Raw genomic sequence first — 19696 nt, forward strand, 5'->3', positions numbered from 1 at the left:
TAACGAGCTCAGCCGAGATGACTGTCACCACTGAACCAATTGTGGAGAAAATGGTAATATACAAGAGAAACACAAAGGAAATATAGTGCGCTGCATTCACTGCTCTTTATCTTTTAGTAATAAACACCGCTGGGATTATGCTGTGTATTTAATATCAACAAAGTAAAGATGAGGTCGTTACAAGTAGAGCGTCTTGAATAATAAAACAGTGTATGTTATTTAAATTATGTCTGTAGCTGAATGTAAAGATACAGTATATGATGTACTGAGAAACATTTCATCTGTTCCTTTTATTGACTTTTAATGGGTGAAAGTATGAGAAAACAATTTCCCCAATCAAGGTTCATGTACTGTATTTCTCTGGAACGTTATATAGGCAGTGGGTCAATTTCTACATCTTAAGTTAAATGAGTCGCTTGTTGTGTGCCTTAAGCACCTCAGCTCTACAGACCGTTTTAGTGTCTTTTAGCAGGATGCAGCGATGATGCCCCTGCATAGTGTTGGAGGGGGAGATTTGGTAACAGCTGCTAGCTTATTTGTGTACCATAAGTGGCTAACTTGTGTGTAGGTTGCTAGCTTGGAGGTTGTTGAAGATGTTTCCTGTAGAGACAGGGACTTGAACGCGAAGCATGGTTGTATCATGGACCTGGATACTAGGGTGCCACTCAGCCTTGCTTTCGCTTTTGCCCAGTGGTTACTTGCGGTATTGCAGGAAAAAAGCATTTTCATCCATAAAACTGTCGACAGGACAAACTGCAAGCAAGGTCAGTCATTACTTTTTGTAGTATTATTTTCTTATCCATCGAGGTTTTATATCTGTGCAACTTTCTTTGAGCTGACAAAAGCGATTAAACTGCTACTGTGCATATTCAGTGGGCCGCACAATCTGGAATTAAACTCGGAGACGAGAAAACTTTTTTGGCGTTTGCGCCAGGCGAGCAATTCTCATTGGACTGACTGGGCACCATCTTTTGATTCGCTATCGAGTTCTATTTAAAGTCTATGATGTGTATAATCAGCCAAGGCTTATACCCACAGTCCACATCTAGTGAGTCGGACAAAGTAAGTAGCCTAAAGTGGCCACAAAATCAATTCAAACTAGGATAAATTGATTATTGACCATGGAAATTGCACTTAACAACTTTTTCCGAAGCTTCTGACTGTAAGTCACAGTCTTTGAGCTATGGTTGAGAGTGTGGCAAAAAGCTACTAAGAGGACTTTGAGTTCTTGAGGTTCGGTTCATCTTCACTTCTGTACTCCAAACATGTAATGGTCTAAACTGACTATTACACCCAAGTGCATGAAATCCTGAGGATAATTAGCCATCTCGCATAACTCCAGTCGTGTCACTGCCTAATTGGGAGGATGGTCACAGATCAGTGATCTTGTTTGAAATGTTTATCTATACCAGCTTAAAGTTTATGTCAAAAAACTGACATCCTTATAGAAATCAATACAAAACTAAACCTTGAATTTAGCTTAAAAAATCTGCAGTCATCTTTATCCAGATATCCAGATTTCCCATATATAAAGAACACACTTTTCAACTTGACAGCTTTTAATGAACCTTGCTGCATGCCTGACGTGTGCTTCGACGTGGAGGAGAAGACCAGCGAGCTTCAGACCATTAGTGAGGTGGAGAATCGAGAAGCAGGAGGGGTGTGTGATCTAAAAGCAGCATGCGGGCTTAAACAGAGTATGGAAGCTAAAAGGCAGCTTATATCACAGATTTCCTCACAGATGGCCTGGTGGTGGTGGAACGCATCCTAAGTAGAGCATTGATGCTAAGAATACCAGAATCTGAAATGGTTCGAGTGTACAGTAGTGCATAGGAGTTTACCATAAAGAACCGGGCCCGACTCTCTCAGTAACACAAGTTGCTTTTGAAGCTGTGATGCGTCCGTGGGAATTTATAAACCACTTAGGAGAGGCTGCGATGGGACTAACCTTTGGAGAGATAAGAGTGCGGCCTACTTTGTGCCCTACTTTACAGGACTTTCTCACTTCGCTCATTTGGTTCTTGTTTACTCTTATCCTCTGAGCACTTTGTTTAGTCTATTAAGACTTTTTTTTCCCAAGGAGTAAAGGCCAATAAGTGTTGAAGGAGCAGCCTCACACTTTTTTTTCTCACCTTGAAATTCCTCAGTGAATTTTCAGGCTCAGTATAACAAGAGCAGTTTGTGCGTATTCCCTTCGACTCAACCCACGTTGTGATTTATAGCTTCTTTCTTTCACTGTAATGATTTTCCTGTGGGGCAACGCGCTGCATGGAGGTTTCGACTGGTTAAAGGAGGATATCACACAGTTAGATGTGCTGAGAATATTATCATATCCACATCTGCATTCAGCATAATGGTGGTTTATTGTTGGCAAATGAAACAGCTACACAGCGCTGCAGTGGTAAATTATAGAGTTGAGCTTCGTGATCCTCTTTTTCTTGCACAATGAAATTACTTGACATGCAAAATATGTTAAAATAACGCAATTTCTTAGACTTCCAGCCTCTCTGTCTCAAGCCTCGTAGCTTTTTAATACAAAATTCCTAAAACAAAAAAGTCTCCTTTTAAGTGAGCAAGACACACAAAGGTATTTGTTCAACAAGCTCCTGTTCGCTTTTAAAATCAGGTCAACAACATCTGCTGATTCGGTATGATTCACTTGCAGACAATTAAGTAATTCACGGGGAAACAAACTGTTTTGTTCCAGGAATAGCTTCACATTATCCGGAAAACGTGACAGGAGCAATTCTTTATGTGTTCACACTTTGCATAATGTGTGAGTTATGAGTATCTGTGATCCATTTAAAGAAACGCATTTGTGTGTCTTATATGACATTAGGCCACGCGTGAATGATTTATTCGTTTAAAGGCATCAGCTGGCGTTTGGGTTGGGAATCTGTCGGTGCAGCTGCTCTGATAGGACTGTAAGAGGATGATACAGAGCCGGCGAGAGTCACTGACATTTTAATGCGCACAGTTTTTAATAAAAGAGCACTGAGCAGTTGTTAGTTGACTCAGTGGATTTTAAACATTTCAGTATGTGAGAATCAGGATTTGGTTTATCGCCAAGTACGTTTTGACCGTACCAGGAATTAGCCTTTGCATGTGCAATAAACATAGTACGAGATGACATAAAAAGAAGATGAGAACTCAAAGTCAAACAAGTATACATTTTTATGATATCACCATTATTTAAATGAAAGAGATTTACAGTTTTGCGCAGGAATGTGCAAATTATAGAAATGAATCTAATACTGAAAGGAGAAAAATACTGATTTAATGGTAGTTGTTGAATGTAGGAAGGAAATGATAGATAAAACAATAAACGTAACAAAGCATTTGCACGATATACAGCTTCAACTACACAACTATATGAGTTAACATACAGCTGCAAGCTTTAATCAAGGGAGAGAGAGTTCACGAAGTGGTCTAGAAAATAAATAATAGCCGTATTGGGTCAGTAAAGGTCTCAACTCTTCTCCTTACCAGGTGACCTCACATGGAGTCCTGACCCCCAGACAATCAATCAGTGCAGAACAGCAGAAGCAGTACAAGCCCGGTGATAAATAATACAGCGGTGAAACACTACACACATAAATGATAAACATCACTTCGGATTGATGCTCGACTGAACAAGGATGTCCTGTTCGGCAAATAGGTGTCAACATCAGTTCTGCCTTCCTCCCATCTCATCCTCACATCCCTGCTTTTAGTCATCAAAACAGATGGTGTTATGAGGGATGATTCAGCGTTTGAAAGTGACAGCAGACCAACAGGTATGACTATCGAGATAACACATAATCCCCACACCTGACTGCAGAGCCTCTTCTCATCTCGATCCTGTTAGGCCATCATTTGATGCCATCTGTCACCAGCATCCCTTGAAGACCCGTGTGAGATTGAAATCAGGATTGATGTCTGGCATTTGGTGTACGCGAGAAAAATATACATTTACTGCTTTTATCATTGTTGTTGCTGTTTATTTGTTTGTTTTTAACAAATACCGTACAACGTTCGCTAGATCTCTTAGGTCAAAAAGTGACAAACACTAAAACTCAACCCAAGCCGACCCCCCTACTGTATTTTTGTGTTTTTTTGATATTTGAAAGAAGATGTAAGGTAGGAGTTAGCGTTAGTCACTCAAAAGTCAAAGAATAGTGTTATTATTCTCTCAATGTACAGAGTAATGCAACAAAATCGACTTATTAGCCATCTAACAAAAGACTCATAATCTTTTCTCTTCATCACAAAACTCTAATTAGAAGAATTAAAACACAAACAGGCCCAAGCTTGTGTATTTGTCGGTCATCCTCTTTCATGGAGAGGACTTTGACATTTAACCCAGAACTGTCAACGTGAATAGAAGAGACTGCCAGCAGTGATCGTTAGTCCATCAAACAGATTATCATGAGTGTCACTTTGAGCATAACTGCTGCCTGTCTGGCACCCCGAATATAGGAATCCTTCCAAATACAACACAGTGAGAGGAGGACAAAGACGTCTTTGGACTCAGCTCAACAAACTAACTACAGATGGTATATATACTGTATGAACTAAGTATCAAAGGCATAAAGTGTGATATCTTCCCCATATAAAAGCCTCACTGAGGGAATCGTTATTGTTTTAGAGTCAATAATCTATATTTTTCTGTATTCTCTTTGCTTAAGATAGTTTCATTACAGTACGTTAAATTAGGGCCAATAATGACTGCAGTCATCTCTTCTCTTCTGATTGGTTTAAATCTTTAAGCTGACTGCTTTTCAGTTTAATTGAAGCTATTGAGCCTGGGGAGCCCACGAGTCTTCGACCATGTTAATCATGCTTATGTAAGAAGGAACCTTTAAGTGAAGAACGTGGACTACAGAGTTTTATCGAGGCACGTGTCAACTGTATGCTTTGATATAGCTGAAGTGGGCATTTTCAAGAAAAAGATGGAGCCACACTGACTTCTTCATCTGAAGAATTAACATAATGTTCTCCTTGTGCCCCGGGGGCAGCACTGTCGGGAATTACTTTCTGAAAAGTAGAAGCCAAAATATGACACTTGGTGTCTCTATAATACTGAATACTTCTCTTCTCCTTAAGCATTGAATAGTACATGACTGCGGTGATCCAAAGGATTTTATATTAGAGAGTCTGTTTGCATTTCTGCGAGCAATGCTGGATTTGAAAAAAATGTGTGGTGTGTGGTGCGAGACGGTGTATAGGTATAACACTGTTCACATTCTTTAAACTTTCTATTGTGGTTCAATTAAATTCTTCTGGACTTTGTACCCTAGAGAGAAGCAGAGGCACAGAGCCAATTTGAAATAATGTTTTGTTTTTCAAGTGTAAAAGATGTCTAAAGTCCTGTTACAAGTTTGGTCTTGCATCTAAGCGGAAGAGAAAAAAATATATATATAGAAAGTGGGAGGAAGATCACAAAAGACCGTCTAAGGCCAAAGTGGTGAGCTCAGGTCATCGTCACGACCGGCGCATTATGCATTCTTGTCAGAGGTGATGACGAGCAGCGTCAGAGAGGCTCCAGCAGAACAGATGGCCTTCGAGCTTGCCCTTGAGTTCTGAGCTTTGCTGAGTCAGCCAACTGGAACCCCGTGGCATATTAAACTGCTCTTGTTTACTTTGTCTTTGTGTTGACAGGGTCGTTATTTGGGCAGATTACTGCACACGGGGCTATGAAGCCAGCAGTTGTCTTTCACTCAGAAGGTTTAGAAATGTGGCCAAGTCAAAAAAAATGAGTGCAGATAACTTCCTTTATGGGAGCAGTGAAGACATGGCTGGCTGGCTTTTGTTTGTCTTAGTAGCTGTGTGACCCTCCGTGACAAAATCAGTCTGTTTGCCTGATTCAACAAATGCTTCACACTCGTACTAATTTGTCTGTGTGCCATCTTGGCTCTATTTTATCGCTCTGACCACTCTGTTCTGTCTTTCGTTCACATTCACTGAGCGTCCAACTCGCTCCGATATACTTCTGATTGCTTGCTTGCTTGAGTGTCTGTCATGGCTCAGTCTATCTGTCGATGTGGACTCTTTTGTGAAGATTAAAACATCTAGCCGTTTCTCTCTGGCAGCCTAACTGCTGACTGATCTATGGAATCTGTGCCAGTAGACAGATTGATAGTAGGCTCACGAAAGGAGCACTTCTTCACAGATGACAAGCGAGCTATTTATCTGCTGTTATTGATTTTTTCTGTGCATTGTCTGTCACAACAAGCTGTGCTCGCAGTTAACTATCAGGAGAAGTAAAACACAGCAATCTGCCGACAATATGTAGCCTCTCCTCTTTCAAAGTTACAGTTTGTGGAGTATTTCAGCACAGTTTTAGTAGTAAGTAGTAGTAATTGGTGATTATGACTTCATCAGCTTATACTGTACATACAGCACATGTAAGTGTGAGAAAATGTATATTTTTTGTGTTTGAGTGCATGTCACCAATCCAAATTCATAACTAGTGCTGAAAGTCGAGCTGCCAAAAAATATTTAAATGAACAATTCTGATATTTTTGTAAACCAAGAAAAACATGTGACCTGGTTCCAGCTTGTCAAATATGATTAAAAAAAACAATTTACTGCTTTTACATCCTTTATATTATTGTAAATTGAATTGGGTGGCTGGCTGGCTGGTTGGCTGGCTGGTTGGTTGGTCGGTGGACTGGTTGGTTGGCTGGCTTGTTTGTTGGTTGGGTGGTTGGTTGTTGGTTGGCTGGTTGGCTGGCCGGCTTGTTGGTTGGTTAAATGGCTGGTTGGTTAGTCACACTGGACTCAAACATTATAATATAAAAAAAAATCTGACATTTTATAGAAGTAATACCTCAGAAATGTAATAAACATACTTATTAAAATCATAATAATCATTTCAGCCCTAGAACTCAACGTAATGTACACTGTGTGCTCCAGCTCAAGAGCAGACTGCAAAGGTAGAACAAGGGAAAAATTTTGTAGATGAAGCCTTTTGCATTGAAAGGTGCTCGTCAGGTTGTTAGATTAGTGTGCTGTCACACCAGAAATAGATAAAGGGAATGAGTCACAAGAGAACTAATGAAACAGTAGGTTCAAATGAAGTCTCTAGAGTTGATAATTAAAGCATATCAAATATAGCTGGATATTTTATTCATTTTCAGATTAAACTTTATAGCATGTGCTGAAATTAGAATTAATATTAACACAAACAAGCACAAATCTGGTCTTTTCTTTAAGATCTTGGGCTGATTATCCAGGCTTACACTTACCCTTACTCTTGCTATGCAGTCATTATTTATTTATTTTTTTGTGATGATGATGAAGGTCCCACTTGCTCTGTGTTTCAGACGATGGCAAGCTGTCATTTGACGAGTTCAATGCTTACTTTGCCGACGGAATCCTGACCACTGAGGAGCTACAGGAACTTTTCTACTCCATAGATGGCCGACAAAATAAGTGAGTTATTTTTTTTTTTCATCTGAAATTGGCTCTGACTTTAATCCATGCAAAGAGTTGAAGCTGCAAAAGTTTTTTGTTATGATTTCTACAACACTTACAGTCTAAATGCCTCACAGCTGGAGGGATGTCTTGAGTAAAAATGAGCCCTGCGAGCAAACTCAAGCAGGCGGTATTAATGTTTACCCCCTTCCTTTGGACATAAAATACTGTGGCCGACACTTCAAAACCTACTCCCCCGAAATTGCAATCAAAGAAGTCGGCCTGAGGGTAGCTGCTGAAATCACTGTTCTGCAGAGAATGTGTAACTCACTGCAGCCACAGAGGAAAAGAAACATTTCTCCCCTGCTGTGGTACAAGGAATGGTTTTAAGTTTCGTCCTTTTTGTAAAGCCAGTCATCTTTATCGTTTTTGTTGGAGTAGACTTTGCAGCCTTTTTTCAACCCAGTTGCCGAATAAATGTTGGCAATGTACTTTTCTGTAAACAATGGATAAGTTGCAACTTTAAGGTTCTTTAGGTTCAATTCTTTACCTTGCTTACACTTTGGTTAGGTTTAATCATAAAAAAGGGTTAGGAAAAGATCTTGTTTTGGCTTAATGTACCTGTTTTGGACGGCATACAGCTGGAAATTGTCGCAAGGTCTCCTCAAAAATATCCAGTGGTGTCACTCAGGCTGAAACGCAGTCTCAGCCTGCTGTCACTGGCTTGGCAGACTTCTCGCCTGCAACTCCAACATCATCCCCTCCGTCGTCTGATATGAAAGTCAAGTCAGAAACATGTAATGTGAACGTGATGAAATGTTCTGTAGATTTATAAATATGGTGCGCAGCCTTCGAGACGTACAAATGCGAACATATCAGTAGTTTGCAGAAACGTTAACTGCCAACATTTTATCCTTGACTGTGCTGCCTTTTCCACCTCCACACTTGTTTACATTGTACCAATACTGGAAGGAGACTGTGTAAGACTCATACTGTGTGTATCAGCTCATGTAAAATAATGAATTCACTGTGATTGTTATGTCTCTGTGTTAGTCTCACAAGATGGCATGGGCATGCATAAACAAACCCACGCATAGACATGCAAGTACATTAGGATGCATCGAAGTTTTTAAATTGACGCTGTAAGACGTTTTTCTTTTTTGCACCTAGCTGTGTAGAGTGAGTAAAGTGTTTGTGTACGGTATCAGCTCTACATTTATTTTTGGTTGTGTTCCATCACTGTCTTATAAATTGTTTATATAATTGGACACTGAGTCTGTCACTGATGTGACACACCGGCTCTCAGACCTCTCTAACCCCGCTCCGAGCTTCGAGGCAGTTAGCATGAACTGAGCTCCGATGTCTTTATTCTCATTTTTTGACTAGCATTGCTGTTTGTACAAGATTTCTTCTGAAACAGAAAGCATTTCTAAAACCTGTGCAGGCTTTAGTGATGATGATTAAAATCCCATAACACAGAGAATGTTCCCTCTGCTAATAAAACCCCCAAAAGACATAGAAAAAGATTTATCATCTCAACATAGATGTCACCATCCAAATGGAAATTTAAAACAGCGATGGAAAAAAAGAAAAAGCATTATTTTGACCACAGATGCTGTGTGAGCCTTTTTAATGGCGCAAACCATTAACAAGCTTTGCTTACGGTCTGCGTCTGACTGTGAAAATGACCTGTAAAATTCCATTAAAGCAGCAGGAGACCTTTTCACGCAGTAATGGTTCTGCTTTTTATCAAACTGTGATACTGAGAATATTTTAGCCTAAAAAGTCATCATTTCTGCCATGGTAAACAAGGAACTATTGATTTTAATGTTTTTATCACGGTGGACTAAGTTAAAAAGAAAAATCCCTTTTACAACTGCAATAACAAAAAAAACACACTATATTCCCCATGTGGAACAACAAAATGGCACGGTTTTAACACAGGTGTCTTGTATGTGTGTGTCATCCTCAGGCGGACACTTTAATATTCACACAGTTCGGAGTCACAAAATGTATCTAGCAGAAGTAAAGAGCAGCATAACTTTTAATTTCCCTAATTCATTTTCCCAATGTGTCTCCCTTTTATCTCCTCTGCTTTTATCTCTGCCCTGCAGCAATCTGGACACTGACAAGCTATCAGGTTGGTGGGAAAGTGATTTGCCTGATTTATTGTGTCACAGCTTATTCGTTTCTGTAAAACTGATGTCTTTAATAATTCTAAGTTATCAGTAGCAACATTCGAAGCACAAGTTGAACATCTTGGGAAATACTCTTGTTTGTTTTGTGTTTTTTTATGCCAAGATGAGGTATATCCTTCTGTTAAATATGAAGCAACAGCTATCAGATAGTTAGCTTAGCTCAGCATACAGATGGAAACAGCTTAAAGGATAAGTTCAGCCCACAAATGAAAATTCAGTCGTCTACTCACCCTCACGTAGATGAGAAGTCAGGTGTAGTTTCGTAGCCCACAAAACATTTCTGGAGCTTCACAGCAAAACAGAGTTGCAGCATTCTTCGAAACAACTGAAGTAGATGGGGACTTGTTTTAAAATGTAGAAAAAACTTGTCTGGTGTGAACCAAGTCTCCAGAAGCTCCAGGATTCAGAATTGATTTGAAAAGACATTATTTACAATCTTTTTAAAGCAACAATCTTCCTCTTAGCTGCTAAGCTAAAATCGTTAGCCGTCTAAAATCGGCGCAAAAGCTCAACCGTGCATCGAGGGTGTAACTAACAACTTTTTCAAATCAATCAAGGCTCTCTGGGCTTGCAGAGACTTGGATAACGCTGGACAAGCTGTATGGCGCCATTTTACGTTTTTTGATGTTTAAAAACAAGTCCCCATCTACTTCAGTTGTTTAGGAGACTGAAGTTCAGTAATTTCTGAAATGTATAGAAACTGTAGGCCACAGCCCCACTTAATCTGAAGTGTCAGCTTTCAGGAGACGGTATTCAATCACAGAGCAGCTCTGATAGTGTGCTGGCACCTTTAGAGGTGCTGGTAGAAGGATTTTTTTTTTACCTTAAGAGAGCCAGCCAGCTGCCCCCCTATTTCCAGACTTTGTGCTCCAAGATAACCAGCTGCTGTTTCCTATTTGCTATCCAGACATGAGAGTGGTATCACTCTTCTCAGCTCTCCATAAGAAAGCATCTTACATCTCGTATATTGTCTTCATTCTTATGTTATTTAAGGTGAAATATCAGTACTAACACTACAATCAACACTGATTCTAATCTGTAAATGTGAAAGAAAAACCTGGCACAGATCTATTGACCCATTTTTTTCATCATCTTAAAAATGCATGTGTGTGTCAGATGGCCTGAATAGAGTGAAGAAATAGGGCAGAGACCTGTAAATACCAGACGTACCCAGAATAACACTTGTGCATAATTTATTTAGTGGGAATGGCATCTTTTCCATCTGACGTTTACGGTTTCCATGATTGAATGTTCCGCTTGATCCAGATTTAGTTCACCGGCTACTCGTTGTCTTGTCATTACCGAGTGTTTCTGAGCGGTATAAACTTCAGCTCGTAAAAGGTGTCGCTGATCCATTCACCTTGGAAACTTCCACAACGTTTTACTTTAATTGGTTTGTATAGATTGTTTTCTCACTTCTGCGAACATAATTGACTGCATAAAAATGAGCGTGTGTAGGAGTTTCTTTATGGTCTGGTGTCAAATTCATCTTTTCAGCTCCTGTCACCAGCTGTACATAGGTGTGAATGAGCAGCTTTTTTTAACATATGCCATTAAAACGGTGATCAAAACAACACTGTATCAGTTTAAATGATATGAGCATTATTGACGCATATATAGATGTGAACATTTCCAGCTTGACTTCAAACTAAACATGGATATTTTCACCCATTTCTAAGATTTTCTCGATGCCCTCGTCGTGGTCCTTTAGTAGAAATCTGTCACACATACAAGACTTTGTCTCCAACTCTCAGGAATCAGAATAAGACTGACACAAATTGCTTTGACAGTGCTCTGACACTGACAGCTTGTTTCCTTTCTCCTGTTAGATTATTTTTCCCAGCACCTGGGGGAGTATCTCAATGTACTGTCAGCTCTGGAGAGCCTGAATATCGCCATTTTAAAGGCAATGGATAAAACTAAAGAGGTAAGTTTTGCTGACTTTTGCCTTAATTCAAGCTTTTATAGTATGAAAAACACTGAGTGGAGACAGGCAGGTGGTCAAACACACACAAAGACACACACAGTCGGAGGTTTCTATTACAAATATGCTTAGTTTAGTGCTGGCATGAACAGATGGAGCCTGCACTACACCGAGTCTCACAAAGCTGACGAGTTAAAAAAAGAGGTATATATAAAAAAAAAAACACTTCTGCCACACACATTTCCATTACTTACTAATATATCCTTGCTGAGAGTTACATGAGAAGACAGATACAACTCTCACGTCTCTACAGTAGAAATAAAGATACAGCCAGGAGACGGTTAGCTTCATGTAGCACATAGATCGGGAACACAGGGACACAGCTAGCCTGGCCCTGTCTAATGGTAACAAAACCTGCCTCTCAACAAAAGCTCACTAATTAACGATATTGTTCGTCTAATCCCTTCCATGTGAAATATAATTAGTAAGCTTAGTTGGCAGATTTTGTTACTTTTTAACAGAGACAGGCTATAGCTAGTTCCTACTGTTTGCAGTCTACGTGCTAAGCTAAGCTAACAGGCTGTATACTCATGAGAATGTTATCGATCTTCTCATCTGATGGTAAAAAAGCAAACAGGATAATGGATAACTATTCTTTTATAGGTTTGTTAGGATTAGTCTTAATTTTTTTTGCTTGATGAAGAATGTGTGATTCAACATGTTTTACTCCCAGCCTGTCAAATACAGTAGCGTGGTCAGTGGCATTAGAGGCCCGGCACAGTGCGACGCGTCACTAGAAATGCGTCGCCGGCAAAACCTTTGTTTTTCCCTTTTTCTAGTGGTTTTTAGAAGTTAAAACATGTTCAGGTTCAAGCACATTGCCTTATTGATGGCTGGATGCGCACAAAGCTTTTCTGAGTTGTAAAGCAACTGCACCTGAAGCGACGAGTCTCTCAGTCACGTTACAACTAATACGTTATATGCGATGTCCGGTTAGACTTTCAAAATAAAGGCTTCTTTGTCCAGTTAGCAACAACAGATATTATACAAGGTCCGTTTAGACTTTGAAAATAAAGCGTGCTGGCAAACGGTTCTCATAGCATGACATATTATGACTTTTGAAATGTTATTAACGTCGTCACCGTTTGGTTAGGTTTAGGCTTAAAAACTACTTGCTTAGGTTTAGGAAAAGATCATACTTTGGGTTGAAATAACTACAGTAACAATAACTTCAGTCTCCTAACATAATTGAAGTAACACATGTCACGTAACGTGCGTGACGTCACTCAAATACCGTACATGAGTCATCAGTTACACATCAGTTACATCATTTTCATGTGTTAATTTACTTATCTTACATACATTTAGAACAAATCCCTCATGGTCACAAACAGGTACACAAATAGGTGTACCGACAGCGTCAAACGTAGGACCACTGACCAGGCTGCTGTATTTGTATTTGACATGTAAAAGAGAACGTTTTCTCTTTCTGCTAGTGTAGCTTGTCGGCTCTGTATTTTTAGACACAGTATTGATTGGAATCTATAGTTACTACAGAAATTGATTCACTTTAAAGGCCTACAAATGTGTGTTTAACAAAAAACTCCGAGGATTAATGAGCAACCACTTTAAACAGCCTAACATTTTGCTCCCAAGTCAATACATTATTCAGTTGCAATTAACAAAACATTTTAAAATCACCTCTAGACTTTTTTGAGGCAACAACGTCGAAATCAGGGATTTGACTTCTAGCAGAACAAGAACCAGCAATGCTTGTTAAATGAGAAGAGGAGATGTGTGCTGAATAATTATGCATCCTGTCTTAATTAGATCACCTTGCTCCTCTGTTCTGGCTCTTCTTTTAAAGCTGTCGGCGTGGGGAAACCCATAGAGGATTGTGCAATCACTAGTTAGCAGCTGCGGTCTGTCACAGAGTGCTCTGGACTGCTAATCCCAAGATGCGTTTTCAGTCGAGGCTACTTGTCACTTTAAGTTTTGACGAAGAGCTACTCCACTGTTACTTCATTAGCGCATTGCGTGAATAACACTCCTTTGAGAATGCGTAATCAAGTTTGTGTTTGGGGACTCGAGCAGCAATTATGTCTCCTATTAAAGTTCTTCCACCTTGGAATTTGGATATGCGGTGCTGAATAATGCATGTGTTCAGAGAATTAATTAGCCCATTTAATTGCAGCTGTCACACATTCGCCTGTAGCTGTTGTCTCTCTCTCCATCTCTGTGGTCTGTTGTGTCTCTGAGCGTTAACCTGTTTGTCATTCTCTGTCTCTCAGGAGTACCAGGGTTCCAGTGTGTTGGGCCAGTTTGTCACCAGGTTCATGCTAAGAGAGACGTCCAGTCAGCTGCTGTCTCTACAAAGGTCACTGCAGTGTGCCATGGAGGCTGTGGAAGAGCAGAGCAGCCCTGCCCCGTTAGTACTGCAATATTACACTGTCTGTACTGTGAGTTACATGCCCAGATTTCAAGACACTGTCCACCCCACAATATGGCCTGGGACAATACTTGCGGACCTGATAATGCACCGAAACATGTTGGTGAGCTAGTGTTGCCTTGGAGTATTGTCTAAGTGCCTTGTTTATTTTCACACTTGGAAAATGGTCAAGAAGGACCCTGCTGGCTGAGCAGATTCTGATTGGCTGGCAGGTCTTGTGTCTAGTGGGATGTTTTTGCACTGCAGCAAAAACTAAAATTATCTCCAAAAAACAGTCATCTGTGATAACCATGCCCATCTTTCCATTACTTTAAGCATGAACATGGTATCACTATGACATAACCAAGTGTTTAAGGACCACCAGAGCCGTGTCCCGCACTAGTCGAGCTTTGTCTGCAGTTTTTCAGCCGATTGAGCGTGCTGAATCAGCGCTGGAGCCTGTTGATGAGATAGATCACTGTAATTGGCTGTTCAGCTAATCAGTCCATGATTTCACTAATTTAGTGCAGAATTATCTCTTCTCATGCAGGCGCAGAACTGGCTGACCACCAACTGTAGTCTTTGTGGTGTGATCAGGTGCAGCTTTTTGGCCGAGACACAGGCGACGTGAGGCAATGCAACAGGCAGCCATCATCATCGGTAGTTCCTCGATGTCAGTTTCATGTATCTTGATCTTCAGGTGCCTCAACTTAAACACACCTTAACAATAATGAAAAAGTCTTTCACTAATCATAAGTCCTAACTTAAGGCCCCTACACACTAAACTGACATCACAGAGTAAGCTGCAACAAAGGCCGACTGTTTGTCGTGTCATGTCTTGGCAAAAACCTGCACGTGAACACGAAAAAATACAGCCTAGGGCCAGCTAGCTCATATGCTCTTTGCCTGCGTGAAAGGACATACCTCTCCGCGGATCTACAAACCTCTGTTATAGTTAAGCAGCATTTTTTGACACCACTTGTTAATAGGGCCGCTTGTAATGGAGAATATGTCTGACAGAAAAAGTTGCAAATGGCACTGGCGAAGAGGAAGAGGAGATTCTGCTTCACAGGATATAATAGCATACAGTACAAGAAAGACGAATTAAGAAAATAAAATGCACCGGTGCAAAGAAGTAGAAATATAAAACACAGGGATAAGACAAAATATAAAAGAGCAAGATTAAGACCTTGAAAATACATTATGCAAATGCAAATGCTTGTGTACAGGTGTGTTTTTAAAGGCTTTTTAAAGTGTGGCACTGACTCAGCTGCTCTGATATTTAGTGGGAGTTTGTTCCACAGTGTTGGGGCGAGGACAAAAAAAGCACGATCCCCCTTTGTTTTCAGTCTGGACCGTGGTACTGTTAGCAGGATTTGGTTCTCTGATCTCAGGAGTCTTGGAGCAGAATAAGGGGTGAGTAGTTTTGAAATGTAAAGTGGAGCGAGACCATTGAGGGCTTTAAAAGTAATCAGTAAAATTGTGAATTGAATTCTGTAATGGATTGGTAACCAGTGTAATTCAGCCAGGACTGGGGTGATGTGTTCTCTGCGTCGAGTGTTAGTGAGGAGTCTGGCGGTATTTTGTACTAACTGTAGGCGGGCAACTGCTGTGTTGTTTAGACTGGTGAATAATGAGTTACAGTAATGTAGACGGGAGAAAATGAGGGTGTGGATGAGTTGTTCAACTGTGTTTCTGGGTAGCATTGGTTTGACTTTGGCAATATTTCTTGTTTGTAAATAACAAGTTCTAACTAGAGTGTTAATGTGTTGATTGAAGTTGAGATGGTGATCGAAAACAACGCCCAGGTTTCTAGTTTTGTGTTTGTTGTTAGTGGTCCAAGGTGAGGGGATGACAGTATTAGAACTATGATTTGGACCAGTAATAAGTACTTCACTCTTGTCCATGTTCACCTGAAGGAAATTGGAGGACATCCAGTCCTTAATGGCAGCAAGGCAGCAGTGCAAAGAGGCCAGGTTATTGTGGTTTTCAGGGTTGAATGAGACATATATCGGACAATCATCAGCATAGCAATGGTACAACAAGTAAAATGGCCAAGGGGCAACAAATACAAACTAAACAAAATCGGACCAAGGACTGAGCTGAGAGTTTTTGAGAGTCAAGGCAGTTTAGATATTGGACGGTAGTTATTGGGGAGAGTTGGGTCTAAACCAGGCTTCTTAAGGAGAGGCTAGATACAGGCCTGTTTAAAAATAGTCTTGGACCAAGCCAGATAAAAGCGATGTATTTACAATGTTGAGAAGCCAGGGGGCGATCACTCCAAAACTCTAAAGGGGTGAAATCATGGATACTACAGCGACAGACTCAAGGGGCTATACCTCTCTTTTTCAGTTTCTCTTTTCTGCACTGATCTACTTGCCTGAACAGCCAATCAGAGTGATTTCTTTCACCAACGAGCCACAGCTGATTCTGCATGCTGAATCGACCAAAAAGCCGTTTCAAAACACTATGTGCATTTGTTTTCTACCTAAAGTTAATCAGGACTTCTTGCTTCTTGCACATCTTGTTTACAGGTTTGATTAAGCTACACAGTGAAACTGCTGTTTTGGTCGGGATGAAACCAATAATCAACTTAATAGAGGAGATTCCACTATATATACATTCATACTGCATGATTCTTTGTATTATATCTTAATATACTTTGCCACACTAGCTTGTAAAAAACATGTTTTTTTTTGCAGGCTGAAATCTAAAGGGAAGAACCAAGGAGCCCCAGAGAGTGATGTGTTATTAAATCACTTTTAATGATGTCTGAGGATTGAGGCAGAGAACTGTCAATTAGCTGCACGGACGACTTTATGATGCATCTTATAAACAAAACAAACATGACTCTGCCACAATTACTATACTAAATATACAGTAGTTTATTCCTTGCACACTATTCTATTCTTCTGTGTTTACTTTACGAGCGCTGTCCTTTAATGCATTGAGAGCCCTACCTCTGTGCTATTAAAAATAAAAATGTGAGCCTTGGTCTAAGCAGCGAGGAAATCCAACTAATCAGTGCTACCTCCGTTTCCCTCAAGGTATGCCTTTCAGCACGGGGCTTTGAATCTGTTACATTCTCACAGACGTACAGTTGCCTCGCTAATAGGCCGACTGCTTAAAATTCAGTATTTCTGTCAAGGAGCCAAAACCTTTCATTAAATGTAAATGGAGCTCTGAAAATAAAAAAAAGAGACCTAAATTGCTCTCACCAGTTGGGGATTTGATGACCCCTGAGTATGAGTCAGTATGTAAAATCACCCGACTGCTAATATTTGCAGTGAAACTCCATATACACCATAGTTTTCTCTATTCATTGTAGTTCATCAAAGATCTTGGCAAAGGCGCGACGCTTTTCTTTGATGCATCATTTACTAAAGGAATCCAGTGCAGGGAAAACAATCCATAAAGGACATTTAATGAGCAGCAATCCGTCTCAATGCAAGTCAATATCATGACACTTTGAGCTGACTGTTAGCATTTCTAACGCGTTAACGATAAGGCCGCCCGATTCGGCAGCACGACTTGAAACTGTGGTTTGTTGTCTGTTGCGCTGCGTGTGTCAGGACTCAGCAGAGCTCTTCTCTCTCCCCTCCTGGTACCACACTGGTATTATTGGAAATAATGGAGCGGTTATAGCCAAGGTGAATTATTGAGAGAGGACGGGGGGGGGAGGCAGAGTGGGGGAGCAGAAAGGAGAAAGGACGATGGGGCTGGCATTGAAATACAGAGCAAGCGAGTCATTGAGAGAGAGAAAAAGCAATGAAAGATGAATACAAAAGGTGAATGAAAGACAGAATGGTGCAGAAAGTCTGAAATAGATGGACAAAAAGGAGAGAGGGGGCGTACAAAGGGACATGATGAGAGGCTTTTCTGGCCACAAATAACTCTTCTAAGATTGTTTAAATCGGTATAGATTTTGGAAAGAGTCAGAGGGAGTGTTGGAGAGTTGGGAGGGGCAGAATTAGAGATGTATTGAGTTGGCAACAAACACCTTATTCCTCTCGCTCTGCTTCCATGCAGAGGATTTGTGGCTGTTGCAGTGGCCTTTGGGCTCCAGGCTGTTCTCAGCATGAGAACCTCCTAGCAATGCGCTCCCTCTGCGCTGTCAGCGTGATGCTGCGCAAACACACACACAAACACACACACAGACAGACATAATGAAATGCACACATGAAGACACAACAAAAGGAATGGGAGAGAGAGAGAGAGAGAGAGAGAGAGAGAGAGGCACACACACACTAACAAGAGCAAACAAATGTGCACAGGCATTCAGACACACAGACGGATGTTGTGTGTGTGTCTCAAGTGTCGCACGCTCATAACCGCACAGAGTGCTCGACGTCCTGCCCTTGACGCCCTGCGTTTACAGCCAGCAAACACTTTTCCATCTACAACAGAGCTGTGCGTGTGTGTGTGTGCGTGTGTGTGTGTGAATATTTAAGTGTGTAAGTGGAAGGGTCCATCCTCCTTAACACCCAGCTTGTGGGTTAATAAGCACTAGTGTGTATCCGGCCCTTCTCTTAAGTGTTTTCACCTCTATTATGGACACTTTCTGTTTTTGTGTCTCGGTCTTGTTACTCTGCACCGTTGCCTTCTCTCTCTCTCTCTGTCTCTCTGTCTCGGTCTGTCTCTCTGTCTCTGTCTCTGTCTGTCTCTCTCCTCTCAGACAGCAGACATTAACCTCATCTCAGTGTCTGATTTAAATCAATTATTAATGCATCCTTCCTTTCCTCTCCCCCTCCTTCGCCCTTCTCCTTATCTTTTCTCTTTCCCCATTGTGACTACCACTGTCGGCCGTATCTTAAATTTCTGTTTTATTGTTTTTCCCACACTCCCTCTGACAGCTGCTCTCTCTCTCTCTCTCTCTCTGATGTTTTTTGTTTTGTTTCCCTGGATCTCCACCGCTGCCGTGGCAGGAGGGAGGTAAAGGCACCGGAGCTGACAGCAGTACAGAGGAATGGCAGGCGGTGTGGTCGCAGGGTCCACAATAACCTGTGCATGTCCCCATCAGATCCCTGCTCTGGCATCCTGACCACAAGTGAGAGCAATGTCGCCTCATATGAACACAGCTGAAGGAGAAAGCTGGTGTTTATTTTTATCATTTATCATTTTTTCTCAGGCCTCAACTTGGAAATCAGAATCAGAATTGTTTTTTTTTACCCAGTAAGTTTTCACATAGGAGGAATTTGCTGTGGTATGTAGGTGCAAAAACAACAAACAATACAAAAAAATATCGAAAGATAATAATACAAATCTAAATATGAATAGAGATGAAAAATAGAAAAATATAGAATAGACAATAACACACGAATGGACAAAAATATAAACAGAAAAAAGGGTCCAACAAACAGTCGAACAATATGCACAAGTGTGACTGTTATTTTAAATAGATGTACGACTGCACAGATTTATGCAGAAGTGCAAAATGTTTGACATGGATTGTTCAAGGTCACAGCAGAGATGGATATTGTAATGTGCTGAGAAAATCATCTGTTCAGTTTTCATTTTCAGTGATATTGTCATCAAATTTGAACTTGGGCCATGTAAGACTATATGACGTGTACCCATTGAGTTTTCCAGCTAGAAGGGGCAGTGATAGGTCATCTGGTGGCTTACTTTTGCATTAAAAATTCAGGCGAGAAAAATAATTAATACTTCAGTGTGTTCTAACTCCTGTAGATCAATGACAGAAGCACTAATAAAGCTTCTGACTGTTTGAGGAAATAAATCAGACTGTAA

The 19696-nt window shown here is 40.6% G+C and overlaps 1 protein-coding gene across 1 annotated transcript in view; it reads left to right on the top strand.

Annotated features, from left to right (window-relative positions):
• Positions 1 to 19696, top strand: part of necab3 (N-terminal EF-hand calcium binding protein 3) — a 40415-nt gene that overhangs the window by 8944 nt on the left and 11775 nt on the right. The window contains exons 3-7 of the mRNA XM_073469172.1: positions 7308 to 7416; positions 9513 to 9538; positions 11426 to 11523; positions 13812 to 13948; positions 18874 to 18995. Coding sequence (XP_073325273.1) covers positions 7308 to 7416; positions 9513 to 9538; positions 11426 to 11523; positions 13812 to 13948; positions 18874 to 18995 — 492 coding nt within the window. The remainder of the gene's footprint in view (positions 1 to 7307; positions 7417 to 9512; positions 9539 to 11425; positions 11524 to 13811; positions 13949 to 18873; positions 18996 to 19696) is intronic.

Source organism: Pagrus major, chromosome 6, assembly GCF_040436345.1.
Source record: "Pagrus major chromosome 6, Pma_NU_1.0".
Classification (NCBI taxonomy): domain Eukaryota; kingdom Metazoa; phylum Chordata; class Actinopteri; order Spariformes; family Sparidae; genus Pagrus; species Pagrus major.